At 41.0% G+C, this 27,766-nt stretch overlaps 1 protein-coding gene and 2 non-coding genes across 6 annotated transcripts in view; 2 read left to right on the forward strand and 1 right to left on the reverse strand.

The window, feature by feature from the left end:
• KMT2A (lysine methyltransferase 2A) overlaps nucleotides 1–27,766 on the reverse strand; it is an 80,265-nt gene that overhangs the window by 21,472 nt on the left and 31,027 nt on the right. For 2 of the 4 annotated variants that reach the window (XM_065944000.1, XM_065943997.1), the window contains 24 exons: nucleotides 24,758–27,411; nucleotides 23,296–23,473; nucleotides 22,200–22,434; nucleotides 20,489–20,553; nucleotides 19,458–19,835; nucleotides 19,057–19,130; nucleotides 17,973–18,104; nucleotides 16,766–16,879; nucleotides 13,399–13,545; nucleotides 12,933–13,028; nucleotides 12,606–12,726; nucleotides 10,959–11,072; nucleotides 10,345–10,529; nucleotides 7,827–8,000; nucleotides 7,032–7,142; nucleotides 6,659–6,732; nucleotides 5,875–6,068; nucleotides 5,458–5,564; nucleotides 4,479–4,616; nucleotides 3,268–3,426; nucleotides 2,902–3,019; nucleotides 2,704–2,782; nucleotides 1,505–1,665; nucleotides 66–251 (listed from right to left, as the gene is read on the reverse strand). In XM_065944000.1, coding sequence (XP_065800072.1) covers nucleotides 66–251; nucleotides 1,505–1,665; nucleotides 2,704–2,782; nucleotides 2,902–3,019; nucleotides 3,268–3,426; nucleotides 4,479–4,616; nucleotides 5,458–5,564; nucleotides 5,875–6,068; nucleotides 6,659–6,732; nucleotides 7,032–7,142; nucleotides 7,827–8,000; nucleotides 10,345–10,529; nucleotides 10,959–11,072; nucleotides 12,606–12,726; nucleotides 12,933–13,028; nucleotides 13,399–13,545; nucleotides 16,766–16,879; nucleotides 17,973–18,104; nucleotides 19,057–19,130; nucleotides 19,458–19,835; nucleotides 20,489–20,553; nucleotides 22,200–22,434; nucleotides 23,296–23,473; nucleotides 24,758–27,411 — 5,994 coding nt within the window. Of the gene's footprint in view, nucleotides 1–65; nucleotides 252–1,504; nucleotides 1,666–2,703; nucleotides 2,783–2,901; nucleotides 3,020–3,267; nucleotides 3,427–4,478; nucleotides 4,617–5,457; nucleotides 5,565–5,874; nucleotides 6,069–6,658; nucleotides 6,733–7,031; nucleotides 7,143–7,826; nucleotides 8,001–10,344; nucleotides 10,530–10,949; nucleotides 11,073–12,605; nucleotides 12,727–12,932; nucleotides 13,029–13,398; nucleotides 13,546–16,765; nucleotides 16,880–17,972; nucleotides 18,105–19,056; nucleotides 19,131–19,457; nucleotides 19,836–20,488; nucleotides 20,554–22,199; nucleotides 22,435–23,295; nucleotides 23,474–24,757; nucleotides 27,412–27,766 lie in introns of all 4 variants that reach the window. The other 2 variants (XM_065943999.1, XM_065943996.1) reach the window with 1 other exon arrangement.
• On the forward strand, nucleotides 11,801–11,934 carry LOC136176130 (small nucleolar RNA SNORA70). Its single transcript, XR_010664506.1, has one exon. It is a non-coding gene; the product is annotated as a small nucleolar RNA SNORA70 (small nucleolar RNA).
• Nucleotides 21,036–21,140, forward strand: LOC136176151 (small nucleolar RNA U13). The gene has a single exon (XR_010664526.1). It is a non-coding gene; the product is annotated as a small nucleolar RNA U13 (small nucleolar RNA).

The following is a 27,766-nucleotide window of genomic DNA, read 5'->3' on the forward strand; positions in this document are numbered from 1 at the left end:
GAAAGAATTACAAACTAATCTTGAGCTGACCTTGTTGGGTCGAGTAGGTCAGTGAAGTCCTTTACCTGCAGAAGGCAGTGGTCGACAGCCAGGAGATCTCTGTGTTGGAGAATAGCTGGGTGTTCGAATCCTAGGAACCTTTGAGATGACATGATAGAAACAGGAACCAGAGGTTTGGGAATGAGGAGGTCTATCTGGTGATGGAGGACTTACAATTTCTGCTGTGTTTTGACTTTCCTTAGGTGAAATTTCTGTGGCAAGAAATAAAAACTCTTACTAAAAAAGTTTAATTAAAAAAAAAATCAAACAAATGAGCCAAGAAAAAGCCAGCTATCAGATAAATACCAAAACAGAAACAAATGCCACCTCACAAAGCAATGCCTTTTCCCTACCCTTCAATCACAGTATTCCCTCAAATCAAATTCAACTCCCAACTTTTTTTGCAAATAAAATGAAAAGATAATCCTCAGAATGGGAGAAAACATTTCCAAATGAAGCCACTGATAAGGTATTAATCTCCAAAATATACAAACAGTTCATGCTGCTCGGTATCAAAACAAACAAACAATGAAAAAATGGGCAGAAGACCTAAACAGGCATTTCCCCAAAGAAGACACACAGACGGCAAACTCACACATGAAAAGATGCTCAACATCACTATCAGAGAACTACAAATCAAAACTACAATGAGATATCACCTCACACTAGTCATAACAGCCATCATCAAAAAATCTACAAATAATAAATGCTGGAGAAGATATGGAGAAAGGGGAACACTCCTACACTGTTGGTGGGATTATAAATTGGTACAGCCACTGTGGAGAAGAGTATGGAGGTTTCTCAAAAAAAACAAAACAGAGAACTATCATATGATCCAGCAATCCCACTCCTGGGCATATACCTGGTGAAAACCATAATTCAAAATGATTCATTCACCAGTGTTCATTACAGCACTATTTACAATAGTCAGGATATGGAAGCCACTTACGTATCCATCAACAGAGGAATGGATAAAGAAGATATAGTACATACATACAATGGAACATTACTCAGCCATTCAAAAGCAAGGAAACAGTACCATTTACAGAGATGTGGATAGACCTAGAGACTGTCATACAAAGTGACGTAAGTCAGAAAAAGAAAAAAAATATTGTATCACTTATATGTGGAATCTAGAAAAATGGTACAAATAAATTTATTTGCAAAGCAGAAATAGAGACACAGAGGTAGAGAACAAACCAAAAGGGGAAGGGTGTGGGATGAATTGGGAGATTGGGATTGACATATATACACTACTATATATAAAAAAGATAACTAATAAAAACCTACGGCATAACACAGGAACTCTACTTAATGCTCTGTGGGGATCTAAATGGGAAGGAAATCTAAAAAAAGAGGGGGGATATATGTATACCTATAACTGATTTCACTTCCATGTATGGCAGAAAGTAATACAATATTATAAAGCAATTATATTCCAATAAAACATTTTTTAAAGAGTAACCTGCAAAAGACGGTGGACTGTGAGCGATGGTCCTGTTTTCATCATGTTCAACAGTGCTGTTGATATCTGGCTCTACCACGGGAGGACGGCATTCGACGATCTTGCACGTGTACACACAGCGCTTGCGGGCATCCGTGGTGCTCCAGTACACCCGGGAACACCTGCACGCAGATGGTGACGATCACCGTCAGTGAGAGGACAGAAGAGGATACTGAGTCTGTCAAAACCTCTTCTCAGCCAAGGTTCCCTGGCCTCCTTGATTTACAGAATTTAGCTTTCTTTCATGGATTCTTATTAGAGAGTCCCCTAGTTAGGGTTTTCTGAGTTTTTTGAAGTTCTTGATTTTTTCCTGCAAACAGCATCAAATATTTTTTTATTGTGCTGTAAGCAGGGGAAAAATTAGTGAAATATCCTAAAATGTGAAGAAAAAAACCACTATTACAAGACATAGTTATGGACCTTTTTAGGAAGGGAAAACTGGCCCACAATGTATACAAAGTGAGGAAAGATCACACCTGGCATGTTTCCTTTGCAAGAAAAGTCCCATGAGACAAGAGAAACGTAACTGCTTTAAATCAGCTAGATAATGGTGGACCCTAGTGCTTTACACAAAGGGCTGCCAGCTAGATGTGGAGCAGAGACCGTTGACAGAACTGAAATGCAGAATAAACTGGTGCATATATAGAACAAATGAGACTCCAAAGGGGAAGAGAAAAGGAATTTTAAATTTATATTGTCAGTTTACTAGAAGTTTAAACAATTTGCTGCTTGTGGGAGATTATAAATTCTTACTGGAGAATCTGATTGTTATTGTGGGGGTTTATATTTTCAGAAGGACCAATAAAATGTAAAATGTAAAAGGAGGACAGAGGCATAAGGTGTTTGATACCTGACAACAAACTGGACTTATGAACTGAGGTGAATGGAATTTAGTGGATTCTTAAAACAGACTGACCTGGTGTTTTCTACTTAGGTTTTATTTGGAAATGATTCTGAAATTATGTCAACAATTCTTTCCTTCTACAATTGGATCTAGCTGACATAAAACGATACCCGAGTCCCAATCTACAAGATGTGGCAAAAAAAAAAACAAAAGCAATTACTTAAAAGTTGCTAACAAGTATGGCTCTACATCAAATGACCTCTGCCTCAAGGTGTTCACGTGGCAGGGCTGCTATCTTCTCTCCACAGTTACTTACTGATATCCAATAGGAAAGAGCTTATCCTCACAGTCAGAGAGATCATTCAGAATCCCTAAGCAGTCAATTGTCATGGAGCCTGAGTAAGGAAAGAAGAAGTGATTAGAGGTGACTATGAGAAGGCCCACTTTGTAACTGAAGACTTAAGTACCTCAGTGATACAGCCAGCCTCCCCAACAACCACGGCCCATGTCCTACCAATCATCATGTGGATATTTTCTGGTTCTAATCCATTGAGAAACTTCCTTCTCAAGCTGATTCCTTCGAAGTCCACAAACACTCTTCTAAAAACTTCAAATCCATTCTCAGGAACCACCTTAAGTGAAAGGCCAGGGTAGCTGTTAGGCTCTCCTTTATACACTATTCTCATGATATTGACTCAGCAGGAAAGACAAGGCATATCTCTAAATCACTCTTCTGTTTCACTAGAGTGCCTGTGATAGCTCTCCCAAGAGGAGGTGATTCTAGGAGCACCTAGTAGGAAGGTGTAATAAAGCTCACCACCTTGCTATTAATATCTTCAGCCTCTTTTCCCAGAGAATTCAAAAAGCAACTAAAGCTCACCTCGCCTTTGATCAAATCCCGATGTCGTTGGCAATACACTTTTTTATCATCCAGAAACACACAGTTCTTGGCTCGGGAACACATGAAGTGATAGTTGCTGGTGCAGGATGTGAGGCAGCAACCCACAGTGGCTCCTGGCTTTTGGCAGAATTCACATCTCTAACAATCCAGAAAGAACAGAGTCTGAGTCAGACTTTCAGATGTTTTAGCCATTCTCCAACTTCTCTACAGTGTCACCCCATTCTGGGTTTCCCACAGTTCATTTTGTTATTATAATCTGCTGAATTACAGAGAAGTGATATGAGCCATAAAGCCTCCTCTACAAATCCTTTCTTTCCCACAGCCCATAGGGCCTAGAATGATTAAATTTATTATTATTATTTTTTAGAATGATTAAATTTAAATATGATGATTTGCTTAAGAACTTGGATCAAAACAGGTTTTTTTAAGACGCACAATTGATTCAGAGAAAATGAAACTTTGAACATCATTGTTAAAAACATCATCTTGGAAGAAAGTTATTATATCCAAAAGAACTCAGTTCTAGAACAATTATACTAGTCAGAAACATAGTGGTTCTTAATTAGTAGGCTTAACTGATGAATTTATATGATGCAAAGATTTTCTTCAACCAGGCTGTTATGTTACCACCTCATTCTGTCACAGTCAAAATCTGGGCTCCTCTCCAGGGAAGACTTTTTCTTTGTGCCCTCCACACATTTTACTTACATTTCTTATGCATGTGCTATTTTTGTTGCTTTCTGATAATCCTTCATTTTCTCTCCTCCTTCAAAACACAGCTTTAAAAATTCTACTCCTTCATGGCCTTTTCTGATTACTCTCAGCTGCTACTAATCATTTTCTACAGCCCCTCTTTGTGTATGTACTTTGTGGGTTTATCCTAAGGAGCCTCAGAGTGCTGATTCAACTGGAACCTTTGAGGCCGTTTTGTCTAATCCACTTAAATGAATACCTTTCCTGAGCACCTGAATTATCTCTCTGACCAGATAAGACTATTTCCTATTTCTTTTGCACCCATCCTCCAAGGGTCAGAACAGCAATCTGCCTACAATGCACACCAGTATCTGCTGCTGGCTAAACAATTCTGAAGGCACCAAGAGAAACATCAGTGGGGCAGCACTGAGCCTCAGAAGGAACACCTGGAAACTGAGAGGGAGTCTTTTCCGTGACACCCACCCACAAGTTCTTACCAGCTGCTTGCCCCTGATCACAGCCATATGCACATTCTTTAGTGATCCATCATCATCTTCAAACACTTCTGCTGACCACAAAGCACAATTTACATGTGTCCATTCATTTTGGCCAATGTAAAGCAAACGGCCAGCATCCTGTGAAACAAAGAGATTTCCTTTTTTCTTTAAAGAATGTAACATCAAATAGGGTTTTCCTTGGCATTGGCTTTACCTGAGTCAGGATAACTTCAGTAAATCAATTCAAAATCTTTAACTCAGGGATGCAAACAAAAATCACAATTTGAAGTTTCTTTCTTTTCACTTTTCAACTCTTTACCTTTTCCACAGACTGGAAATATTTTATAAAGAATTAAAAAATAAGCAATGTGTTAAGTTTATAGAAGTGCCCACTGACTTCTTTAAAACCATTTTTCAAAGCCAGTTCTCTCAGCTTGCATTAAAAATGTTTTAAAAAAAAATTATAAGCTTACTATGTGCCAGGCAGGCCCTACAAAAGGCTTTACATACATTATTTCCTTTAATCCTCATAACCATTCTGAGGTAAGAATTATTATCCTTATTTAAAAAATGAAACTGAGGGTCAGAGGTTAAGCTCCTCGCCAAGGTCAACAAGTAGGCAGCCAAGCACAGAAGTGAATCCAGGCAATCTGTCAGAACTAGGAATCTTAACCACACTGCTAACTACATTAGAGACAGTTATTTAATGTGCAACTTCTATTTTACTGACTCTCATAAAAGTCTTTTTTGAGAAACCGCCTATAGAAATTTATGAGAAATCAGCATATTAATATAAGGTAAGTCACCTTTTAAATCAACTAAATCAGTTATAGAAAAAAATCCCAAGTACCACAAACTAAGTGACAAATAATCATTTTATTCATTAAATAAAAAGTCTACACTGGTCACCAAGTTTAGACACAAATAGTTCACCATGGGCCAGTCTATTAAGCACAACTCAGTGCACCAGGGTACTTACGTTAGCACTGTCGTCACCATAGGTCAAACACAGTGCACACTGTCTGTTATCTTCTATGCCTGGGGGTGGGTTCAGTTCCGGACTATCTTCTCGGCTCCTATCAGTACCTTGGAACCCAAAAGACATCCAGTTAAAACTGTTAACACCATGTCTGATTAAGCAAAAAAAAGAAAACAATATAGCTTAAATAGTCTATAGCCTATGAAACACTTTCCAAGTAATGCTATCTTACTCTCTGCTTTCTGTTACATTACTTGTATCAATTCTTTGGTAACATCCTAAGTGAAACAAAAATGATTTTATTACATTTAAGGAGCACCTGAAAGTTGTCCAGTATGGAATTACATTAAATTTAGATTCACAAAGTCAATCATTTGCACTTAGAAATGGATAGCAAATCTTCATTTGGTGTCTTACTCAAAATTGGTGGTGTAGGAGGATGTAGAGGAGTTGGTGAGTCTGGTTCTCCAGGCCCTTTAGGTTTGGGAGCTGGAATGATTTTCTTCATTAAAGGAGGTTGCTCAGTGTGGCTGTTTTCCTCTCGCTCCTGCCACTGAGCATAATTATGGTCAAGTGAAGGTGGAAGCACTGCGTTTGGTAACATCCCACTGCTGGAAACAATCGATTCAACAAGTATTTATCGAACTCCTACAAGATACCCAAAACTGAACAAAACAGTCAAATTCTTGATATCATCAGGGCTTGAGCCTGTGCAGTATATAAGAACAAATCACAGAATTTGAAAACCGCCTACACAGGACTTTATTATTTTTAAAAACAAAATCCTGATGTATTATGACTCTTGGTTAAACTTCTAGAAACAAATGATAACCCTGAAAATCAAAGGGATTTACTGGAATAAATATAAGTTTAAGGTTAAATATGGAGAATCAGAAACTGTTGAGAGCATCATTTGAAGTAAATGAAATAGAACGTAGTTATAATTAGCCCAATTACTAGGATATATATATAGTACATGTGCTGTACATATGCCACAAGTTCCCTAAAACATAACAAATACATAAAAAGGCAACAGATTACAATAAACAGTAAATGTTGTCTCTAAACCAGCAGTAAAAAGGAATTTAACTGATTAATCTTCAATAATAAAACTAGTCTAAAATAAAACCTCAATCTAAAAAGATAAGAAAACTCAGATTTCTGATGAGGAGAAAAAAAAGTAATAACTGAATTTACTCACTTGCTTGATACTTTATTTGGCTCCCAAAACCTGGACTTTTTGACACTGAACCATGGAAAAACACGTTCCATTTGCTAACAGAGAAATAAACAAAATGTAAGCATGTGACCATTCATTTGGAAAGCACATAAAAACTAACAACTTCACACCAGCTTCTCTGTCAATATAAGGATGATTTCAGGCCACACCAAGAGAAAGTCCATCCTCTCTGGGACCTCACCAATCTCCTCCCAAAAAATCAGAGGAACTAATTAAACCAAGATAATTTATACACATGGCAAAGCAAAACACAGGCAAGAACAAGCCTGTTCTGTTCCTGGGGTAACAACTCACAGATCAAGTATCAAAGACATGAACTATTAATATCATTCACCCGAATAAAGAAGGACTTGACCATGCTGTTGGCTTTTTTAATCTCTGGCTGCCCTCCATCTGAATTAATGGCTGCTTGAATGATCTTCACGATATCGTCGCTGAACTCCAACTGTATACAAAAACAAAGTATTAATTATTCATAGAATAGTGTGCTCTCAAAATCATTTCCTTTTCCTTCCTAACATCCAGCAAAGACATCCAACAGAAAACGGACACCCTAATTTAATATGGTATCATTTCTCTTTAGTGGAGGCCTCTGGGATTTAGTTCATAGTTAACTTGCAGCAATCAGGAGATGCCAGACTAATAAGGCAAGAATGCAAATAAGTTAGCTGTATAATGGTAAGTTATCCACACTGGGCCATGATTTTTCACTTAGACTGAAATGAATAAACAAATGAACGGTGGATATAAGACAACAGATCATTTCCTACTCATTCTTCAAACCATAAAATTAAAAGACTTCTATCTTCAAATAAACATCCAATGTAAAAAGACACATTATTCAGGTGTATCTCACAAGAGGCAAACCCACTAACTTCACATCAGCATTTCTGCTAAACAGTTTTAATATAAAAACAACCTTAAAAGAACTCAGATGAAAGTCAAAAAGATGATACCCTCTCTATCATAACCCGTCTTCCAAAATACAGAACTAAAACAACACACGTATTTTTTATTTTTTAATGCTAATAAATCATCTTTCAGTGCTAACATCCAGCTTCATCCCTAGAAAGATTCAAGGAAGCTAAACTGGCACTGGAAATTTGGGTAGTTTGCTGTATAGACATACCACAGATGTGTAGTTCCCTTGGTCCATTTTCCTCTTGACTCCTTCCAGATCTAAAGGCTGTTGATCTTCCTGTTTGCTGACCTCAGTGAGCACTGGTGGATCAGGTCCTTCTGGGGAGCTGCGGGAAGGTATACTCTCCTCTGTCTCAGGATTTAAGTCCGGAGGTTTGGCAGCCTGTTGTCAGGAAATAAAAGTTTATTTTATCTAACACTGAAAATGAGGTATACCCATAGAAATTCTATTTAAAAAATTAATAGAGACTGGAAAAGCAAAGACATCACTTTGCTGACAAAGATTCATATAGTCAAAGCTATGGTTTTTCCAGTATTCATGTACAGATCTGAGAGTTGAACCATAAAGAAGGCTGAGTGACGAAGAATCCGTGCTTTTGACTTGTGGTGCTGGCTAAGACTCTTGAGAGTCCCTTGGACAGCAAGGAGATCCAACCAGTCAATCCTAAAGGAATCAACCCTGAATATTCATTGGAAGGACAGATACTGAAGCTCGAATACTTTGGCCACCTGATGTGAAGAGTCATCGGAAAAGACTCTGAGGCTGGGAAAGATTGAAACAGACCAAAGGAGAAGGGGGCAGCAGAGGGCAAGATGGTTGGATGGCATCCCTGGCTCAATGAACATGAATTTGAGCAAAGTCCAGGAGACAGTGAAGGACAGAGAAGCCTGGCATGCTGCAGTCCATGGGGTAGCAAAGAGTTGGACACGATTTAGCAACTGAACACCAACTGGATGATGCATATTATAAAAACCCAAAGAATTTGAGAATAATCAGAGATTTCTCAAACACCAGAAAAGGAAAGTTAAAATGAGCCAGCTATCTAATAGCTTGGCTAAGCTAACTCAGGAGCTTTGCTCGGTAACTCCCAACCTAGTATGAAGAAACAGAAACTGTCTAATTCCTTTTGAGTAAGACAGCAGCTAATTTTCCTATTTAAAAAATAGACTTTATTAAAAGATAAAGCAGGACTTTCCTGGTGGCTTGGTGGTGAAGAATCCACCTGCCAATGCAGGAGACACGGGTTCAGTTCCTGGACTGGGAAGATCCTACACGCCACGGAGCAACTAAGCCTATGCACCCCAACTATTGAGCCTGTGTTCTAGAACAGAAAGCCACGACTGAGCCCATGTGCTGCAGCTACTGAAACCTGCATGTCTAGAGCCTGTACTCCACCATAAGAGAAGTCACTTCAACGAGAAGCATGTGCCCCGCAACTGGAGAGCAGCCCCTGTTTGCTACAAACACAGAAAAGCCCAAGAAGCAGTACAGACCCAGCAGAGCCAACAACAAATACATAAAATTATTTTTAAAAAAGAGAGAGCAGCGGCTTAGCTCTGAGTTAAAAGTTAGCTATGCGGTTCTTCCAACATTATATCTGTGTTCCCAATGACGAATTTATGTATAGTTCATGACTTGAATGGACAAAACATACTGATTTTCAAATTGTGTCCTGAGGAGTCCTGGAACTGTCTTGGAGCCGAAAGGCCTCTGGCCCCACTACCACCCTCGTAGATCGGGCCATCACCACCCTGCTCCCTCTTACCTAAAGCACTATACCTGCCTCCCAACCATGGCTCCCACCTCTAGGCTCAGTCCTCGCCAATCTTCCGTCTCACTCAAGTCATTGTTACAGGTTTTTTTTTCCTCCCCTAAAAAGCAACCTAGACAGCATATTAAAAAGCAGAGACATTACTTTGCCAACAAAGATCCGTCTAGTCAAAGCTATGGTTTATCCAGTAGTCATGTACGGATGTGAGAGATGGACTATAAAGAAAACTGAGCGCCGAAGAAATGATGCTTTTGAACTGTGGTGTTGGAGAAGATTCTTGAGAGTCCCTTGGACTGCAAGGAAATCCAACCAGTCCATCCTAAAGGAAATCAGTCCTGAATACTCATTGGAAGGACTGATGCTGAAGCTGAAACTCCAATACTTTGGCCACCTGATGTGAAGAACTGACTCATCTGAAAAGACCCTGATGCTGGGCAAGACTGAAGGCAGGAGAAGGGTCGACAGAGGATGAGATGGTTGGATGACGTCACCGACTCAATGGACATGAGTTTGAGTAAACTCCGAGAATTGGTGATGAACAGGGAGGCCTGGCATGCTGCAGTCCATGGTATCACAAAGAGTCAGTCACGACTGAGCGACTGAATTGAACTGAAAAAGTAACTCTCATCAGGTTACTCTTTTGAGTGAAGTCCTTCATTGACTCCCCATATCCTTCAGAATACAAAGTTCAAATTTCGTATTACAACAGCAAGACCTCTGAAAGAGACACGGCCCCTTCCTTCTTTGTACCCCAGAGAAGCGTTTTACTCTTGGTGTTAAAGTTTTTCTCACTGGCCTAAGGCCAAAACAAGGAACTCTACAAATCTAAATGAAGAATGAAGCAAAAGAAAACAAATTGAGAAGCACACAGACACAAAAACGAACACACTCCATGACTAGGTAAAAGCGACCAAAGAACAAGCTCTCAGGATATAGAACGACACCTGAGCCTACCTGTCGGTAGCGTAGCAGGTGGCTGGTGGTCCGAGAGTTCAACAAGGCTGTCAGTACTTGCTTCAGCGAGATCTGGAGCTCTTTCTCAAGGGCCAGTCGCCACTCCGCAGGGTGCCGCTCTGTGCAGTTCACACACGTGTAGGCCACACTCTCTGGCAGATTAGACAGAATCTCATACATCTCATCTGGGGAGACAAAAACCTACAGTGACAAGGTGCTCTCAGAGTGGAAAAGGGGGAAAAGAGGAAGTTATCCCACTGAACTTAACATCGGGCTGTATGTTAGGAACGTTATTAAGTCTCTCACACCCCCTAAGAACACATACGTATTAATCTCCAAAGGGACAGTATTACCACTAATTCAGGATTCAGCTATTGGAGAGCCAACAGGTTATGGTATCCACAAAAGACAACATTTAATTATTTTAAAGAATGTGTTCAAGGTAAATGAGCACAATGTAATACAGTGATCTTATTTTAGAGACAAAAAATAAATTTAAAAAGACTTCAAGTAATAGCACGACTGTAATGTTATACTTATAGTACTTTGGGGCTACTAGTGCAGTGTACCAAGAAAGAAGGAAATTGTAATAAAAAGACTCCAACCTTCTGTACCTGAAAGATTCTCACATTTGGAATGGACCCATCGATCACACTTCCCACACTGCATCATCTTACTCTCATAGTCATCATCATCATAACACTTGTCGCAGAGAGGGCAGAAGTTTCCTGAAAGCAAAGCGAAGTTTTCAGCAGTGCTGGGGTTCACACACCAATGCCTCTAACACCCTCGACTCACATACGACCAATCTGATCTAAAATGTAAGCCACGACAGTCTGCTTCTGAAACTACTTACAAATGCCAGCCTTCATCTACCATGAAATGTTCACACATCTGTAAAGTGTCAAGATTATTCTGAGCTCACATAATATTCCACTAGTTCTCTTCTTTAGACCCATTTTTTTAAAGGTCAAAAGGTAGCTTTTATAGATAACAGAAAAAGAATGGAACACAGAGCTTTTTCTCTTAAACATTCCAAAGAAATGTTTAAATTTTTTTTAAAAAGAGGAGAAGGTAATGGGAGTAAAAAACACAGCTAATTTACACTTCTCCCTTATTCCTACTGCTTTTACATTAGAGTTTAGAGCAGTGCTTCCTAAAATTCAGAAAAGTATACAACCTTTATCAGTTTATCTGTGTATCATCTATTATTTTTTACTTAATATACAATATTGATTTGCTTAATTCAAGTAATTTCAAAAGTGAACTTTATATCATTATTATCCTAAGTCAGTTTAATGTATTGGCTATTATCTTTTTCAAGCACAACTGCTAAAATCCTGGACTCAGTACCACCTAAAATCATTTCTGAAACAATGAAATGTATATTTACCTCACTTTGGGAAGTAATGCTTTAGAGCATTTCTCTGTGGTGAGTTACTATAAACAATCCCCTTTGCAGCCAATTAAGCAGACTGTGCTCTTCTCCCCACGGGGGCCCCGTGTACAAGGGCTGCACACGGCAGCCTCCATAGGAGTGTAGGCAGCCGTTACCTGTACAGGTTGCCCTAGAGGATCTTAGAGACAGTCCTTTCCAGTGGACATTCATGACTGGCATGTTGTCCCCAGTCCATGCTCCAGGCTCCAGTATCCGGAGCCTCTGGAGAGCCCCAAGGCACAGTGCCCAGGGTCCACATCGGCCAATTATAATGTCCATCTGCACCAAGCTGCAGAATAAGGAGGCTGTGATTGAGGCCCTCTGCAGGGCCAAGTTCAAGCTCCCTGGTTGCCAGAAGAGCCACATCTCTAAGAAGCAGGGATTTATTAAGTATAACAGGGATGAATTTGAAAGCATGGTTTCAAATGTTTTTGTTTCTCGACTAAACGGCTCTTCTTCCTCAAAAGCAGCCTATCACAGATGGCTGTGGGGGGGTCAAATACATCCCTAATTGTGGCCCCTTGGATAAATGGAGGGTCTTGCAAGCATGACAGCCTTGGCGGTGTCCCATCCTTACTCATGCCCACCATTACAAATTTCCTGTAAAAAAAAAATGTCCCCTTAATTCACGCCCCGAAAGATAAGAAAACCTTTCTAGTTGCTACAGTTCCGTGTGTAAAGAAAAGAGCAAGACCAGGAACTCAGGAAATGTGTCTAAATGGCATCCTTGACAAGAATGGTCCTTCCACTGCAATGCCCACTTCACCTCCCAAACACTAAGACCAACCTCTAAAAGCTGACAAAGCGAGCTTTTCTGAGTTACCTTTAGCAAAGAGTTTGGCACAATCATGGCACAGTGAGAAATCGTGAGACCACTGTGCATCCCACCCTTTGCCAGGAGTCGTGGATCCACAGCTCTTGCAGCGAACACACTTGGTACAGATCTGGAAGAGATGCAAAGTCAATCGGAACTTCTTATTTTTAATATCTCTTCTCTTTAAGAAGATCTTGAAGAAATCCATTTCCAGAGTTGATTTCTCGACTAGAACGGCTCTTCTCCCCTCAAGCAGGATGGTCCTCTTACAACTTGGGCAAGCCCAGCAGCCCAGCCCCAAGACAATTCTTGCAAGTTCACATTGTGTATACTCACCCAAACTTTCTTTTTCTTTGTGGGTTTGGTGGGGTAATTTGGTCCCAGGCACTCAGGGTGATAGCTGTTTCGGCACTTGTTACACTCCAGCAGCTGCTGTAGGAAAATAAGACAGCAAAACGGTGGATGTCATCTCACCTCCACTTATTACCCATTTCATACTTCTCAGGTAAATCCAGCACATCACTGTAACAGTTTAAATTTCCTCATAAATTACTCTCAAGGCATAGGGGTTTATTTCCTGCCAAAGGTACTCAGTGTCATAAACATTGTGACAAAGCAGGTTTGAGGATTTTATCAAATACCACATTTTCTTCTATATTGATGGCAACTGATTACACTGGGTTAAATAGTCAAACCAGACTAAGCCAACTGAGAAAAAATATAGATAAAAAATTCTAAATTAAAAGGCAGAAATGAAGACAGAGAGTAACACGCTAAGTGATTCCATCACCGAGCTTTGTACCTTTGTAGCCTGATGCTGCCTCCCACAAACATGACAGAACTTGCAGCGGCGACAACACCAGTTTTCCAGCTGGTCCTCCAGAGGGCGCTCGTTCTCCTCCAAACAAAACTTGTGGAAGGGCTCACAACAGACTTGGCAATACACAAACTAGGGTAAGACAGGAGTACAGAGGTTATCAAATACCATGCAGAAATATCAACCAAATCCTACCTGCTTATTTTGACCTTTAGAAGTCCAGCAGTATATACTTTTTATTCAATATGTTCACTAAGCAATGATTACGTTTAAAAAAAAAGGAGAATACTGGGAACTGCAGGAGCTTCAGAGGACTAAAGTAGTAATAATAAAATTATAAAATAACTAAGCAGGGAGTTCTCCGGCGGTCCAGTGGCTAAGACCTCGCACTTGTAAGGCAAGGGGCCCAGGTTCCATCCTTGGTCAGGGAACTCGATCCCCCATGCCGCAACTAAGAGTTCATGTGCCACAACTAAAAACTCCTGCATGTTGTAACTAAGACCCAGGGCAGCTAAATAAATAAATATGTATAAATAAAATGAAATAATTAAATAGATATATAATCTAAAGATTTAATAGAATGTGCTAAGTACCATAAAAGAAGTTATCAATAAAGCACTAAGGCAATGTAAAAGAGTGTGATACGGGGAAATAGGGAGGGTTTTAAAGGTTTTCTACAACCTACTAAACAACTGTAAGTTCTGATTTGTCCTTCCCATCTCTTATTTTAGAAACATGTTACTCTCATTCTGAAACAGGGATTTTCAAAAATTCAAATAAGGGTGACTCATAATTTTCTTTTGCCATAAAAGATTTAGTGGGTCAAAACTATAGTCTACTAGATATCTATAATATACCAATGTTAATTTCCTGATTTTTATAATTATACTGTGATTATATAAAAGGATGTCCTTGGAAATACACCGTGTAACATTTAGTGGTTTTTAAAGGGGCATATAACTTGCCCTCAAATTTAAGAAAAAATGTCTACATGTAAAATATATATATTTTATTTCTTATTCTGTAAAATACACATACAAAGAGAAAAGGATAAGGTAAATTAAAAATATTGTTTGGAGAATCCAGGTACAGGGTATATGGAAATTCTTTGTACCACTCTTGCAGCTTTTCTGTAAATCCAAAATCATGCAAATAGAAAAGGTTTCAATGGTGGGAGAGTTCACCAATTACTGACGGTGCTTTAGGAGTGCAGTGCGAGCAGTGGGCTGTTCATTTGCTAATTCAGTTTTTAGGAATCCTGTGGGACTGCTTTGCACGGCTATACAATTTAAATTTGAGCAATTATACTCTGGGGAAAAAAAAGCAACCTGTTTTAACACAGAAGCTGAAGTACCGGTGTTACGAAAGTAAGTTATTCCTGTGGGGAGCATGTGTGTGCATGTAAAGCCTTGAATTGAGTAGGAAAAGAGATACAGTTGACGCCTGGCACTTACAAATTGAATAGTCTTAGTTTCAGTGCTATCTAAAGCAACCTTAGCACTTAGAACAATATGCTGTTTGTAACAGGCACTAAGAAAATATTTCCTTAAAGAATGAATTGGTGTTACTCAGTCACTGAGTTGTGTCTGACTCTTTTGCGACCCCATGGACTGTAGCCTGCCAGGATCCTCTGTCCATAGGGTTTACCAAATAAGAATACTGGAGGCAGGTTGCCATTTCCTTCTCCAGGGGATCTTCCCGGACCAGGGATTAAACCTGCATCTCTTGCATTGGCAGCCAGATTCTGTACCGCTGAGCCACCAGGGAAGCAAAGAATGAATGTGCTGTGCCGTGCTGTGACACTCAGTCACGTCTGACTCTTTGCAGTCCCATGGATTAGAGCCTGCCAGGCTCCTCTGTCCATTCGGATGCTCCAGCCAAGAATACTAGAATGAGTTGCCATCCCCTTCTCCAGGAGATCTTCCCAACCCAGGGATCGAACCCAGGTCTCCTGTATTGCAGGCAGATTCTTTACCGTCTGAGCCACCAGGGAAGCCCAAAGAATGAATACTAGGCAATAATTTGTAATTTTGCTAATGCATAATTTAAAATAGCAAGTGGGCAGGACTGAATCTCTCAGCCAGTGATTATTCAACATCTGGATTACAACTTGGCTTTAGGTTTTATGACCTCAGAATACATATGAGATAATAAGCTAAGGAGGTATTCAGGAACTGAGAAATACATGAATGAAAATATTACTCCTTCCTATTTAGAACTGTGCTATTTTTTCTCCTTTATTGTACAGGTAGCAAATACTCACTGCGAAAACACTCAAAAAAATAAAGAAAATAACAAAAGTCACCAATAATCTGACTACATGCTCAAGATTCTGGTGTAAATCGTTCAGAATTCTTCTTGTGTATATATTTCAAAAATATTTTTCCAAACCAAAATCAGACTCTGCTTTACATACTATTCTGTGACCTGCTCTTTTAACTCAGTGATGTGTCATGGACATCTTTCCATGTCATTATGAACCTAACATTATCTTAAGGACTTCATATTTGCCTTTATACACATGCCTTATAATTATTTTAACCAAGGTAGCAGCCCCTTACTGATAACTTCTGGAGTTGTCTCCAGTTTTTCATTATCATAAATACTGAAAAAAGCTCTTCTGTTTATCATATGTACATACAAATATGTATACATATAGAAACACATATATACATACATATACATATTTGCTGGGTTACCTAATTATATCTTCAAGATAAAAGCCTGGAATGCAACTGCTGGGTTAGAGGGTATACCCATTTTAAAGATAAATACATATTTCCAAACAATCTTCTCAAAAGATTTTAATTAGATTTTCAGAAACAGAAAGTCTCCATTTACACTTGATCCTTTTTTACCATGTTTTAATTTACAGGGTATGGTAATAGGAAAGTTTGACATTCCCCGCACACCATGTTTTTACTTCTCATTTTGTGAATTATATATTCCTGTCTTTAGACTATTTTTTTTACCTGGGTGTTAATTCTTTTTTCTTATTAATTGCTGAGAGCTCTTTACAGACAAGGTAGTTTTACTATTCAAAACTATAAAATGACTACCAACAGCAACTTTTTCTAGAAAAGCATTTATCATTTGTTTGGATACCTAGAAGAAAAATCAGAACTCTACTATAAGAGATAAAATTGTTAAAACTTTTCACACTCAATAACTGCTACTCTAATAAAAAGCAGACTCCTTCCTGAAATTTCAAAAAACAAAAATATTTCATTTGCTGGTTTAAACAGGGTATAGTGCCTGCTATAAACCAATGAAACAGAATATAATGATTTCTTTCACCACAGCAAAATAATCTCTCATACTGTCTGGGGTACCAAGAAGCAGGAGATCTTACCTCTACATGCCCACTACTGGCACAGAGAAAGCAAACTACCCTGGGTGTTATAGGGACAGAGGTCAAGATTCCTAAGCCTCCCATCTCCCACACATTTTCTGCTTCACAATCCTCCTGTGGAGAGAGAGAAAGATCATTTACAAGAGCCATATGACACAACACTGCATTGAAAATAAGGATAAAAAGCATAAAAACAGAGTGACACCAGAATGTCAAGAATATTTAATTTCAATGAATTCAAAACTGCTGCTTTGAAAATTTTAAATCTCAAACACAATCTCTTAAAAGGCTCACCTGTTAACCACAATGCAAAAATTTATTGGGACTGGATTTCCCTTAAGAGTTTGGCTGATTCAAGTGATCATCACGGTTTGATAATTTCTATGTGAAACAATCACTTCCTCAGACACTGTTCTCATTGAAATGCACTTTAGAGCTCAGGATGGGCAGGGCTGTCTCCGTGCCTGTCCTCCAGTCAGTTCACAGACTGACCTGGTAACAAGTGACCAGAGCTCTTACACACCTGAGCCATCTATTAATGGCAGCTCTTCACCCACCCCTACTGCCCGCGGCAAGGATTTCTTCTTATTCAATGCCTTTGGTAACATCATTTTCTTTTACTTGTTTGTTTAACACAAAACTCCCATTTCCTAAACTGTTCTGTTGTTTAGTCCTCAAGCCGTGTCTGACTATTCGTGACCCCACGTGCTGGAGACCACCAGGCTCCTCTGTCCATGGAATTTCCCCGGCAAGAATACTGGAGTGGGTTGCCATTTCCTTCTCCAGGTAACATCATTTTCTTGATTTAAAGTCCACAACACTTGGACTTCCCCTGGGGGCAGCATAGTTAAGCATGTGCCTGCCAATGACATGGGTTCGATCCTTGGTCCGGAAAGATTCCACATGCCACAGAGCAATGAGGCCCATGCCCCACAGATACTGAAGCCTAGATGCTCTAGGGCCCGTGAGTCACAACTAATGAGCCCCTGTGCCACAACCACTGAAGCCCGTGTGCCTAGAGCCCGTGCTCCACAAGAGAAGCCACCACAGTGAGAGGCCGTGTACCACAGCTCGAGAGGAGCCCTGCTCTCCACCAATTAGAGAAAGCCTGCGTGCAGCAATAAAGACAGCCAAAAGTAAAAAAATTTAAAAATAAATTCATAAAGTTCATAATACTCAATACACTCTGTGGTCACTGAACACTTACCTTAAAGTCCACTCTGATCCTGTGGACGCCATCTGCTGGAACTTTCTGCTTGGAGCTATTGCCATTGGAGAGAGTGCTGAGGATGTTCAAAGTGCCTGCGTTTTCCTGCTTATTGACCGGAGGTGGTTTCTCCTGCAGGGACAGAAGATGGATAAAGGACAAATCCACATCCGGCTTGCCTTCACTCTTCACAACAGATAATAACGCAAACAACAAACCGTACTACTAGTTCTGGAAAACATGCTTCCCATTTAAGTATCCTAGAGAGACAGAGAAGCAATCTTCAGTTCCTCCCCCTGCCCCACCACTGAGGCACTTTATTGGCACATATGTATTATATCCCTGGAAAAAACATGCCAGGATTTTCGCTCTCATGCATCTTCGTCTTGCTTCCTTGTGGTCCATGATGCCTGCTGAGGCTGTCAGTACAATGAAGCCACGCTGATGAGACAGAAGCAGATTATTCTGCCACTGTTCTAGATCTTGGGACTTGCACACATCAAATGTGGAGCTCATTGATCCACATTTGTGTAACCTGCCTATGAGATTCAAGACAATTTTCCCACCTCTGTGCTCATCAATGATTTCAAATTTGCAGCAGGACCACGCTTCATCATCACAGTTAGAAACAGACAATGACTCTGGAGCATGACTTATTGAGAACTTGGCATTTGCTTCTCTTTTCAGCACTGCCGATGTGCTCCAAAGCATTGGCCTAGACGTGCATGCACACCAGAAGATTCTTAAAGACCTGTCTCTACATAATAAAAATAGTGGACACAGAGAAGGGTGACTGTTATAGACAAATACTGCTAAAGGATGTTGAGGGGGAGAAAAATTATACTAAGCAGCCTGTAATGTACACATAAGCATGTGGGGTTACAAAGAAGGGGAAAACAACCGGGGGGAAAAGGGAGCTAAAGCTTAAACCTTAAGTCTGCTAATTTTAAGAAACTCCACTGCCATCTACATAGAAGCAAAAATGCAGTATCACTCAATCCTGTAATTGTTCAGGACTGGGCCACCTTCCTACAGAACAGAACCCATGCTTGAGAAACAGCAGAGAAAACAAATCTCTCCTCACCTTTTCTTTTGGCTTTTGTTTTACAGGAATACTTGGGCGAGGAGCCACTTTTTTCTGCTTGCTTTGCTCTGGACCTAAAGAATTCAAAAGAAATTGCAGTCAGATGCCACTCCACACTCAACTAATGCTAAACAGCAGTGATGACTCTGGGACTGATGGCCCTGTGAGGAAGTGGGCATTAGAAAAAACAAAGAGCTATTTAAACTCTAGGCTTTAAATAGGAAATTAACACAGTATCTCCAACTTAACTGGTTTTCACTTCCATTCTTTATTATTATTTAACAGTTAGAGAGAGCTAATTTTCCTGTACCAAAGACTTAAAAACAGACATTCCAGGTTTCCAGATGCTGTTTGAGACTCCAGGGCCCTCTGGGGTTGCTCCATCTGCCGTCCTCACTCACCTGACTCTGGAGGTGGAGGTGGCTTTTTCTTGGGCTCACTGGGAGTGGTCTTGGGAACTTCTTTTCTCGGTGGTGCTGCGCTGGGGGGTTGTGGGGGGATGGCTGGTGCCGGCTGGGAGACCTGCTTGCTGGACTTCCTGGAAGTGGGTGTGGCCGCGTGCTTGGCCTCAGGTCCTGGGGTGGCGGTGTTCCCTTCCTCACTCTTGTCCTCCACGGGTTTGCGGGGAGGAGGGTCACTGCTGCTTTTCTTAGGGGCAGGATCCTCTCTTGCCGATGGGGTAGATTTCTGACTAGAGTCCACCGAGTTCTTCACAACGCTGCTCTCTTTGCTTTCCTTCTTTTCACTGGTCTTAGATTTCTTCTCTTTCTTTTTCACAGCTGGAGGAGGGTGCAGAAAGCAAGATTTTTTAACGCGAGAAAATTCTATTAAAAATATAAGTAAAAGGACTTCCCTGGCAGTCCAGTGGATAAGACTGCACTACCAATGTAGGGGGCCTGGGTTTGATCCCTAAGATTCCACATACCACAACTAAGCCCACACGCTGCAACCAGGGAAGTCCTCATGATACAGGCTCTAGAATTCTCTAGCTCAAGTGCCACAATGAAGGCCAAGCATTATTTAAATAAATAAAGAATATATAAATAAATAAATAATATATAAATATAAGAATGTAACAACCTTAGTCTGAGTTTCCGACAGCTAACATTGACCCTGAAAGGCTGAACTTGCCAAGTTGGCAACTCAAACCGGTATACTTTTATCATTTTAAGGAAATGAAACGTAATGTAAAAAAAAAAAGAGAAAAAGAAACAATGTAATTTTATATGACTTTTTTAAAAAAATTTTATTATGGAAATTTTCAAACATATTCCAAGGAATAGTAAAATGAACATTCATGTACCTATCACCCAGTTTCAACAACCATCCCGGAAAGAGCAGCTCTTGAAAAGAATCTTTACACTACTTAGTAGTGTGTACCAATGACATTAAAGCAGGAAGCATTTTGGAAAAGATCTTTTTATAACACTACCTTTTGCTTGCTTCTGAAGGTAGGCTTTGGAAGGCATCCATTGTAGATTCTGACATTTTCGCATCCTAGAATAACAAGGAATACCATAAGCAAACTTCATTTAGGAGAAGCAACTGAAACAAGTGTCAATTTGACAGCAAGAATCAGTGAAACTTTATTCAGGGTCATTTTGGGAGTTGAAAAAAGGACTGCTCATTATTTAGATTAAATCCAAGTCTCTGAATCCTTTGATCAGCAATTTCACCTACCTCGAGGATTTAAAAGAGAAATTATCAATTTATTTTTGAAATGGGACTCAAATGCCTTGCTTCCCAGTACTGACTAGCACCACACAAAATGATTAGTCATTATTTCTTATAGTCAAATTAGTTCTGCTTTCTTATGAGGTAAATATTCATAGTAATCTGAATACAAAATGGACTGAAACTACCCAACAAGTCCTTTGTCTACCACTATAATGCTACAGGGTCTGTCTTAGGGCTTGGATATATATTTCAGTCCTCAACTTAATGAAACTGAATTTGAAGTCTAAAATTGAACTGAATCGATCCTTTTGTAGTTCATGAGCATGATGATTGGGTGTTCACGCTGCTGCATGACATGTGCCTCCCTCCAAACCTTGTTACGACATTGGCACATTACCTGTCTGACGTAAAAATAAATAAATAAATAAAAAATAAAATTGAACTGAATCCACTGAAACGCCTATTTTAGTGCAAGTTTATCTTGTTATCGTGTACCTTTTCTGATGATCTGTGAACTGTCTCACTTCTTTCCACTAGTGGGACCAAGACAAGATTCCTGCTTAGGGCCACACTAAACCAAAGCCCAGAACTACCTAGTTTGTCCTAGAAACTGTCTCACCTTAAGTAAATAATGCAGCATTTTCCCCAAGTATATTATATAAATCATTTATATGTTATTCATTCATTCAGCAAATATTTATGGATAATATCTATTCCTGATGCCAGGCACCTGATGAGATATTCAGACACCAAAATTTCTGTTTATGCAACCCTCTGGATCCATTTTAAACAAATTATCCTAGAGAGTAGAAAGTGCATTTACAAACTGACTAAAAAAAGAGGGAAAAGGTAGAGTAATCAAAACTTCCAGAAAATTCCCTGGCAGTCCAGTGGTTAGGACTTCCACTCTCACTGCCATGGCCTGGGTTCAGTTCCTGATCAGCGAACTAAGCTTCTGCAAGCTGTGTGCAGGGTGGGAGAGGCTTCCACAGGCATGAAAACATCCTGAGAGTTAGAGAGCAGAGACCCATGTCACCAATATTTCCTGAATGCCATAAAGGTAATTTCAGCTGACCTAACAAATACTATGCCTAAATTTGTCAGCATTTAAGTAGTAACCCTTCAGAACTGCATGGATAAATGGTAGCTCTAGGTGCATGTGGCTAAGTTTAAAATTAAGTGAAAATTTTAAGTGTTGTTCCTCAGTCACACCAAACACATTTCAGGTGCTAACCAGCCATATGGCTAAGGGCTACCTGATTGACCTGAGCAGATACAGAAGGTTCCCAGCACTGCCCTCAAGGTTTTCTTATTTAAGCGCGACCCAAACCTAGCACAAAGTCCAACTGTGCAACTCATTGTGCAACTCAAAGAGACTCAGCACAAGCACACTGGGTGCTGGGACGCGTTTTCCTGACAGGCCAGGACAGCGGCCAAGGCTACCCCGCGGGGGGACGCACACTCACTTGCAGCACTGCTTCTTTATGTTGCGGCCGCCGAACTTGGGCTTGTCCAAGCAGTTAGTGCAAACACCACAGTCCTCAGGCACCTGGCAGCCGGGACACTGCCCGCACCGCCTGGACCGCCGTCCCTTCTTCACCGGAGGTTCCTGAGGCGCCTTGTTTCTGGTGACAGGCTTAATTGGTTTGATGGGTGGAGCAAGAGGTTCAGCATCTTCTGAGCCAGCGATCGATGACTTGTCTGTTAAAGGAATGCGTCATCAGCTCTGAGGGAGTATCTGGTGCCTTCCCGCGAGCAGAGGGGAGATTCTCACAACCTACTGATGTCAGTATACACATTCAAACCTCCTTTTAACTGGAACACCAGAAATGAAATTCACTATAATAGTCATATGCAGAACTCAGAGCCTGTTTTAAGTAAGTACTTAAAAGTTTCAAAATGCCTACAACTTGCAGCTTGACAACAGCAGAAATCCAAACACTGAAAACAAAATACAGTGTGACCAAAAGTCAATAATATGAACTGAAGGCTTCTGAAGACTCTAACCTCTAAATTTCATTTGAGCAGTCACCCAGAGTTTAGGTATGATATGGTAACCATGAGAATATGTCTCAGGACCTCCAACCAGAGACAGCCTAACTGACCACGGGCCCCAGCTGCGGCACTCTGAAATCCAGGGGCACAGAGGCCACACTGACCACAGGGGCTGCTCTTGGTCTGTGACAAGCATGGCAGCGACACTAAGGCAGGCCCTGCTCTGAGGAGACATGAGACTCCCCTGACAGTCTGTTTGCCCAAGGGCTCCCCGACAGCCTTACTGAGCTGTCTCATACTGCATGGCCTCCAGGAAGATTCTGTCCGGCCTTCCTTCCCACTCTCCTTTACTATGATCAGACCTACAGAGCAGGCGAACAGCTCCCCCAGGCATTCCTAACTCCCTCCCCATATTTCAGGCACTTCTTCTAATAAGATCCTTACCTGGTCAATCCTCCCACTGACATCTGGTTCCTGGTGGACCCATCCTAACATACAATGCTGGGCAGAGCCCACTGTGAACCCGCAGGATGATGAGCACACAAACCCAGGTCATCCCCAACCTACCATCATTTCCCATGGAAGACAAAATCTTTTCTCGTTCTTCCCATGGTAAGGCACTCAGGGTGGGCATGTCATCAGGAAACACAGCTCGTTTTCGGCCAAGGGCAACAGCAGCTCTTCTGCAGACATGTTTAATCCGGGGTCCTCGCACAGACGTCTCCGAGGAGTCGCTTTCTTGACCCTGAGTAGGAGGCAAGCCCAGAACAAACAATGACAACCATCTGTGGTGAAAACAAAACTGAATGAAGCCAAGGTATAGTTGATTAACTTATTAGAGTCAACACATACAACTTTAGTTATCCCCAGCTGATATGCCACATCAATATACAGAAATCACCTACTTCTAAAATTGGCAGAAAAGGATTCTAATAAGAAAAACAGAAATCAACTAAGCTTCTATTCCCAATTATACTACTTCTTTAAAATTCCCCTCAAAAAAATTCAAGCTGCTAGTCTGTATTATCAAGGAGTTCAGTCTCATTTAAATAGGGCTTATCTAACAACAGACTGTTTCTCTGATCAGCAGAGAAGTAGGGGGAAATAACTTACAAATGGAGGCATAAAAGGCCACAGCTCCAAAGAGAAATGTCTAACATTTCAGAGAGCTGCAGCTACTATCACTAGGAGGTTAACTAAAAATATCCAAAATGGTGTCACAAGTTTCATCATATTCCTGCTAGATCTCCCAAATGGCAGAATTACTAACTGTAAATGTGCCACTATGCTGAATTACGTTAAAGTCTAAGTTTGTGGTCATTTTAACCTTGATATGTTAATATAAACATGCAACTACTACATGACAATTTTAATAAACAATCTAAAGATTGGCAGGTTTTCTCATAAAAGGCCAGTGTCTAGCTCACTTTGTAAAAAAATTAAACAGTGCTGCTCTTTACAAAGATCTGTTTGTCATCTTAACTAACTGAACGGTACAGCTTTTCTGTACCACAACTTGAGGCTAAGTGCTTCTCATATGAATTCTGCAAACACCTGTTATCTACTGTTCTAGTCACTCACTACTCAGGGGAAGAGATCCCCCCTCCCTGTTTTCTATAGCAAACAACAGTAAAACAATTAGACTGCAAAAATGTACCTTCAAAATTAAGTGAGATTCCATCACACCAAACCCATTAAGTACAAACAACTTGGCATTCAATGTAATATGGCCCCACGTACCTTTGGGTCTTAGTTCATCACTTGCCTTCATGAAGCAGTCCAGCTATTCCCTGCTTGTCCCATATACTTTATACTTTTCTGTCTCTAACTATGCTGTTTCTCCTCTTTTAAAGTTCTCCTCTATCATTTTCTACCTATCAAAATCCTATCTGTTCTTAAAGGACCACTGCAGATGCCACCACCTTTTCCTGATTCCCATAACTGGATATTAACTGAAACAGCCTCAAACCTGCTCCTAGAAGGGGCTCGAGAAACTGTTGATTTTAACGGGCAAGATGGAAAAGAGTACCTGTGCTTTGGGCTGGTCAGTTTGTTTAAGACTCTTACTCTTCTCAATCTTGCAGAGCTGGGCTTTGGCCTTTTTTAGGAGGCTGGCAACCCTCTTGTCAGTCATTGGAAGCTTGTCTGCCTGAGCCAACATGGAGCCTATGGAGGAAGTGGAATGTTTAACAGTGCTAGATGAAGGAGTGGAAAGGCAGAGGGTTTTCTCCTTCTCCAGGGATGGGGCAGTTGGGCCGAGGTCCAAGTTGCTTTTTTCCAGATTTCCTCTCCCTTTCTTTATAAGTATTTTGGTTTTGACAGCTGTCGTATCCCCAAGAGTCACAGAAGCAATATCAGTCCCAGAATCAAGTGATGAAGACTTCTTCCGCCCGGTTGCCTTTTTGGCAGAAGATGAAGTGGCCACATCGTCACCAACAGCCTTCTCTTTGGAAACTCTACCCACAGGATACAAAGCCGAGCTACTCTGAATTTCTGATCCCTTTTTCCTTTTCTCTTTCTTGGACTCCCGCTTATTCTCCTTTTCTCTCTCCCGGTCTCTCTCTCTACTCTTGTCCTTCTCCACGCTCTTGTCAGCATCTCGCTCTTTGGACAGCTCCTCGGGGGCCTTGTCTTTATTTCTCCCTCGTTCAGTCTGAGAGCCTGGGGTGAACCAAGGGAAGAGAGGAGTGGGACTACTGGATGAAAATGGCTCTGCTGGAGCACTAGTCTGCTTCCTTGGTCTCTGGTTTTTCTCTGCAGATTCCCCAGACTGAGTCAGGGAATGAGAAGGAAAAGTAAAAGTTGGGTTTAAGGCACTAGTGGCAAGAGGACCAACAGAAATGCTTAACGAGGAGGAGACAGAAGACGGTGGGGTGAGAGGTGACAGCTCAGAAGTGCTAAGCCTTCCACTTCTTGTCCTCATAGAGTGAGAAGGAGATCTTGGTTCAGATCGAATAGGGCTAAACACCTTTCTTTTCCTTTTCCTGTTAGATACTCCTGAAGAAGATGTTCCAGCAGAAGTTCGATTACTAGGCAAGGTTACAGACTCAAATATCCTAGAGTGAGCCTCACTCGGAGTAAACCTCGGAGCTCTCAGAAGTGGGCTCCTTTTGTGCATATCAAACCTTGTTCCAGAATGGAGAGGTGAAAACAATCGGGCTGAAGCAGCAGGACCAGACGTAGAAAACCCGGACGCGAAGCCGACATCCTCAGGAGTTAGTGGAGGGGGGCGGAAATTATCAAAGATTGGTTTGCGAATAAGACCTTCTTTGGCATACTTTGCTGAGGAAAAGTACTGTGGCTCTGACCTAGAGTGCTTTAGAGAGGTCCACCTAAATGTTGGTTCCCGCAAAATAGATTTTCGCTTCCCTTGCATGGGAGCAGCGGAAGTAGGCAAAAATGGTGATGCTAAGGGGATGGTTGGAGGCATGAGCCAAGGTGTGTGGTCAGAGATACTGGAGGCTGGCTGCAGTGGGGGTGGCGGTGTCAGCAGGGGTGGAGGGGGCGAGGAAGAGGTCTGCTGCTGGGGGGCACTCTGCAGAGTGGATAATTTTTTTGTGGTTCTGGATCCGAAACTTCTCTCCGACACCGAATACCTTCTGCTTCTCCGGTCACTACTGTCATTTTCTGGGGACTGGGAAATAGGCAGTGGTGTATGGACTTCAGGGGTATCGCTCCGCTCTTCAGGAAGGACCTGAATCTCCTCAGAGGCCTGAGAATCTGTGGAGGTATCGACACTGGGGCTACTGGATCGGGAGGAGTCTGAAGACATTTGAGAGGAGTGCTGAGATGCTGCACTTGATTTTTCAGAAGATCCACAGGACGTGGCACTGAATCTACTGTTCGGTGTAGACTCCAGTCGGGCAATTTTAATTGGAGGGTCATAATCTTCATCCTCTATGAACCGCCGAGGGGTTTTGATGATCCGCGAGGAGATGGCACTGACAACAGGCATGATGAACTGTCGGATGTTTTTGACCTGTGTCTTCACCTTTCTTCCTTGCAGCTGAGCTGCTTCTTTCTCGATTTTCTTTTGAGCCCCCTTTTTTGCCCTCTGCAAGAGCTGCTTAGCAATTGTTGCATCTGTCCTTTTAGAAGAAGGAATAATCCTAACCGGCTTAATCCTTCGAGGGCTTTGTCTGACTACTGTCTTATCTTCTTTTGTGAGTGGAGGTGTTCCTTCCTTGTCTTTCCGGACCTTCTGGGGCTTTTCCAGTTCAGAGTTAATGAGGAGACCTGAAGGGGTCTTTATCCTTTCTGTTGATGGAGGCCGTCCTCGCCGGCGTACAATCTGTACCCCCTTCCTTCCTATTTGAAGCTTCCCTGTCTTAAACTTTGACTTGAGAGGAGAGAGTTTACCTGCTCTTAATTTTTTAATCTTTGTGGCTTGCTGAAATGTAGCGGAAGGCGTGCGTTTCATTTTCTTCAGGCTATCTTCTTTGTTTCCCTTTGGTAACTCAGAAATGTCCTTTCCGTGTGTTATTTTGAGTTTTACTCCAGGGAAGGTGGGAGGTCTTCCTCTCTTCTTTTCTATACTTTTAGAATCTCTCTTCTTGATTTTATCTCCAGATTTGGTCTCTGATTTACTTAGAGGGGAGAATACAGATGGGTCTGAGAGGAGAGCTGAATTTCGGTCAGAGCCACTTCTAGGTCTCCCGCGAGGTTTTCGAGGACTAGTTTTAACTGTGTATAGAAATTAAACAATGAAGAGCATATATTTAGCTTTGCAGTTTAGGTCTTAACTAAACTGAAGATAATTTACCAAAAGTCATTCTATACTGAACTCTATCTGGGTTTAATCAGTCAATAAAACATCTTTATTGTGCTTAGTTTCTTTTCACCAAAAACCTGCCTCAGAGAAATCAAGTAAATAACATTCTACCTAAAAGAACCCTTAACTCCTTTTTTGATAGAAAAACTAAGATAATCAAAGAGGTTTTCAACTGAGCAGTTAATACATACAAACCTAATTTTCCTACATCTTTAGGTGAACAAGGCTTTTTTTCTGAACTTTAAAAAAAAAAATCTGTTTTTAAAA

The sequence above is a fragment of the Muntiacus reevesi genome, chromosome 9 (assembly GCF_963930625.1).
Source record: "Muntiacus reevesi chromosome 9, mMunRee1.1, whole genome shotgun sequence".
NCBI classification, from domain to species: domain Eukaryota; kingdom Metazoa; phylum Chordata; class Mammalia; order Artiodactyla; family Cervidae; genus Muntiacus; species Muntiacus reevesi.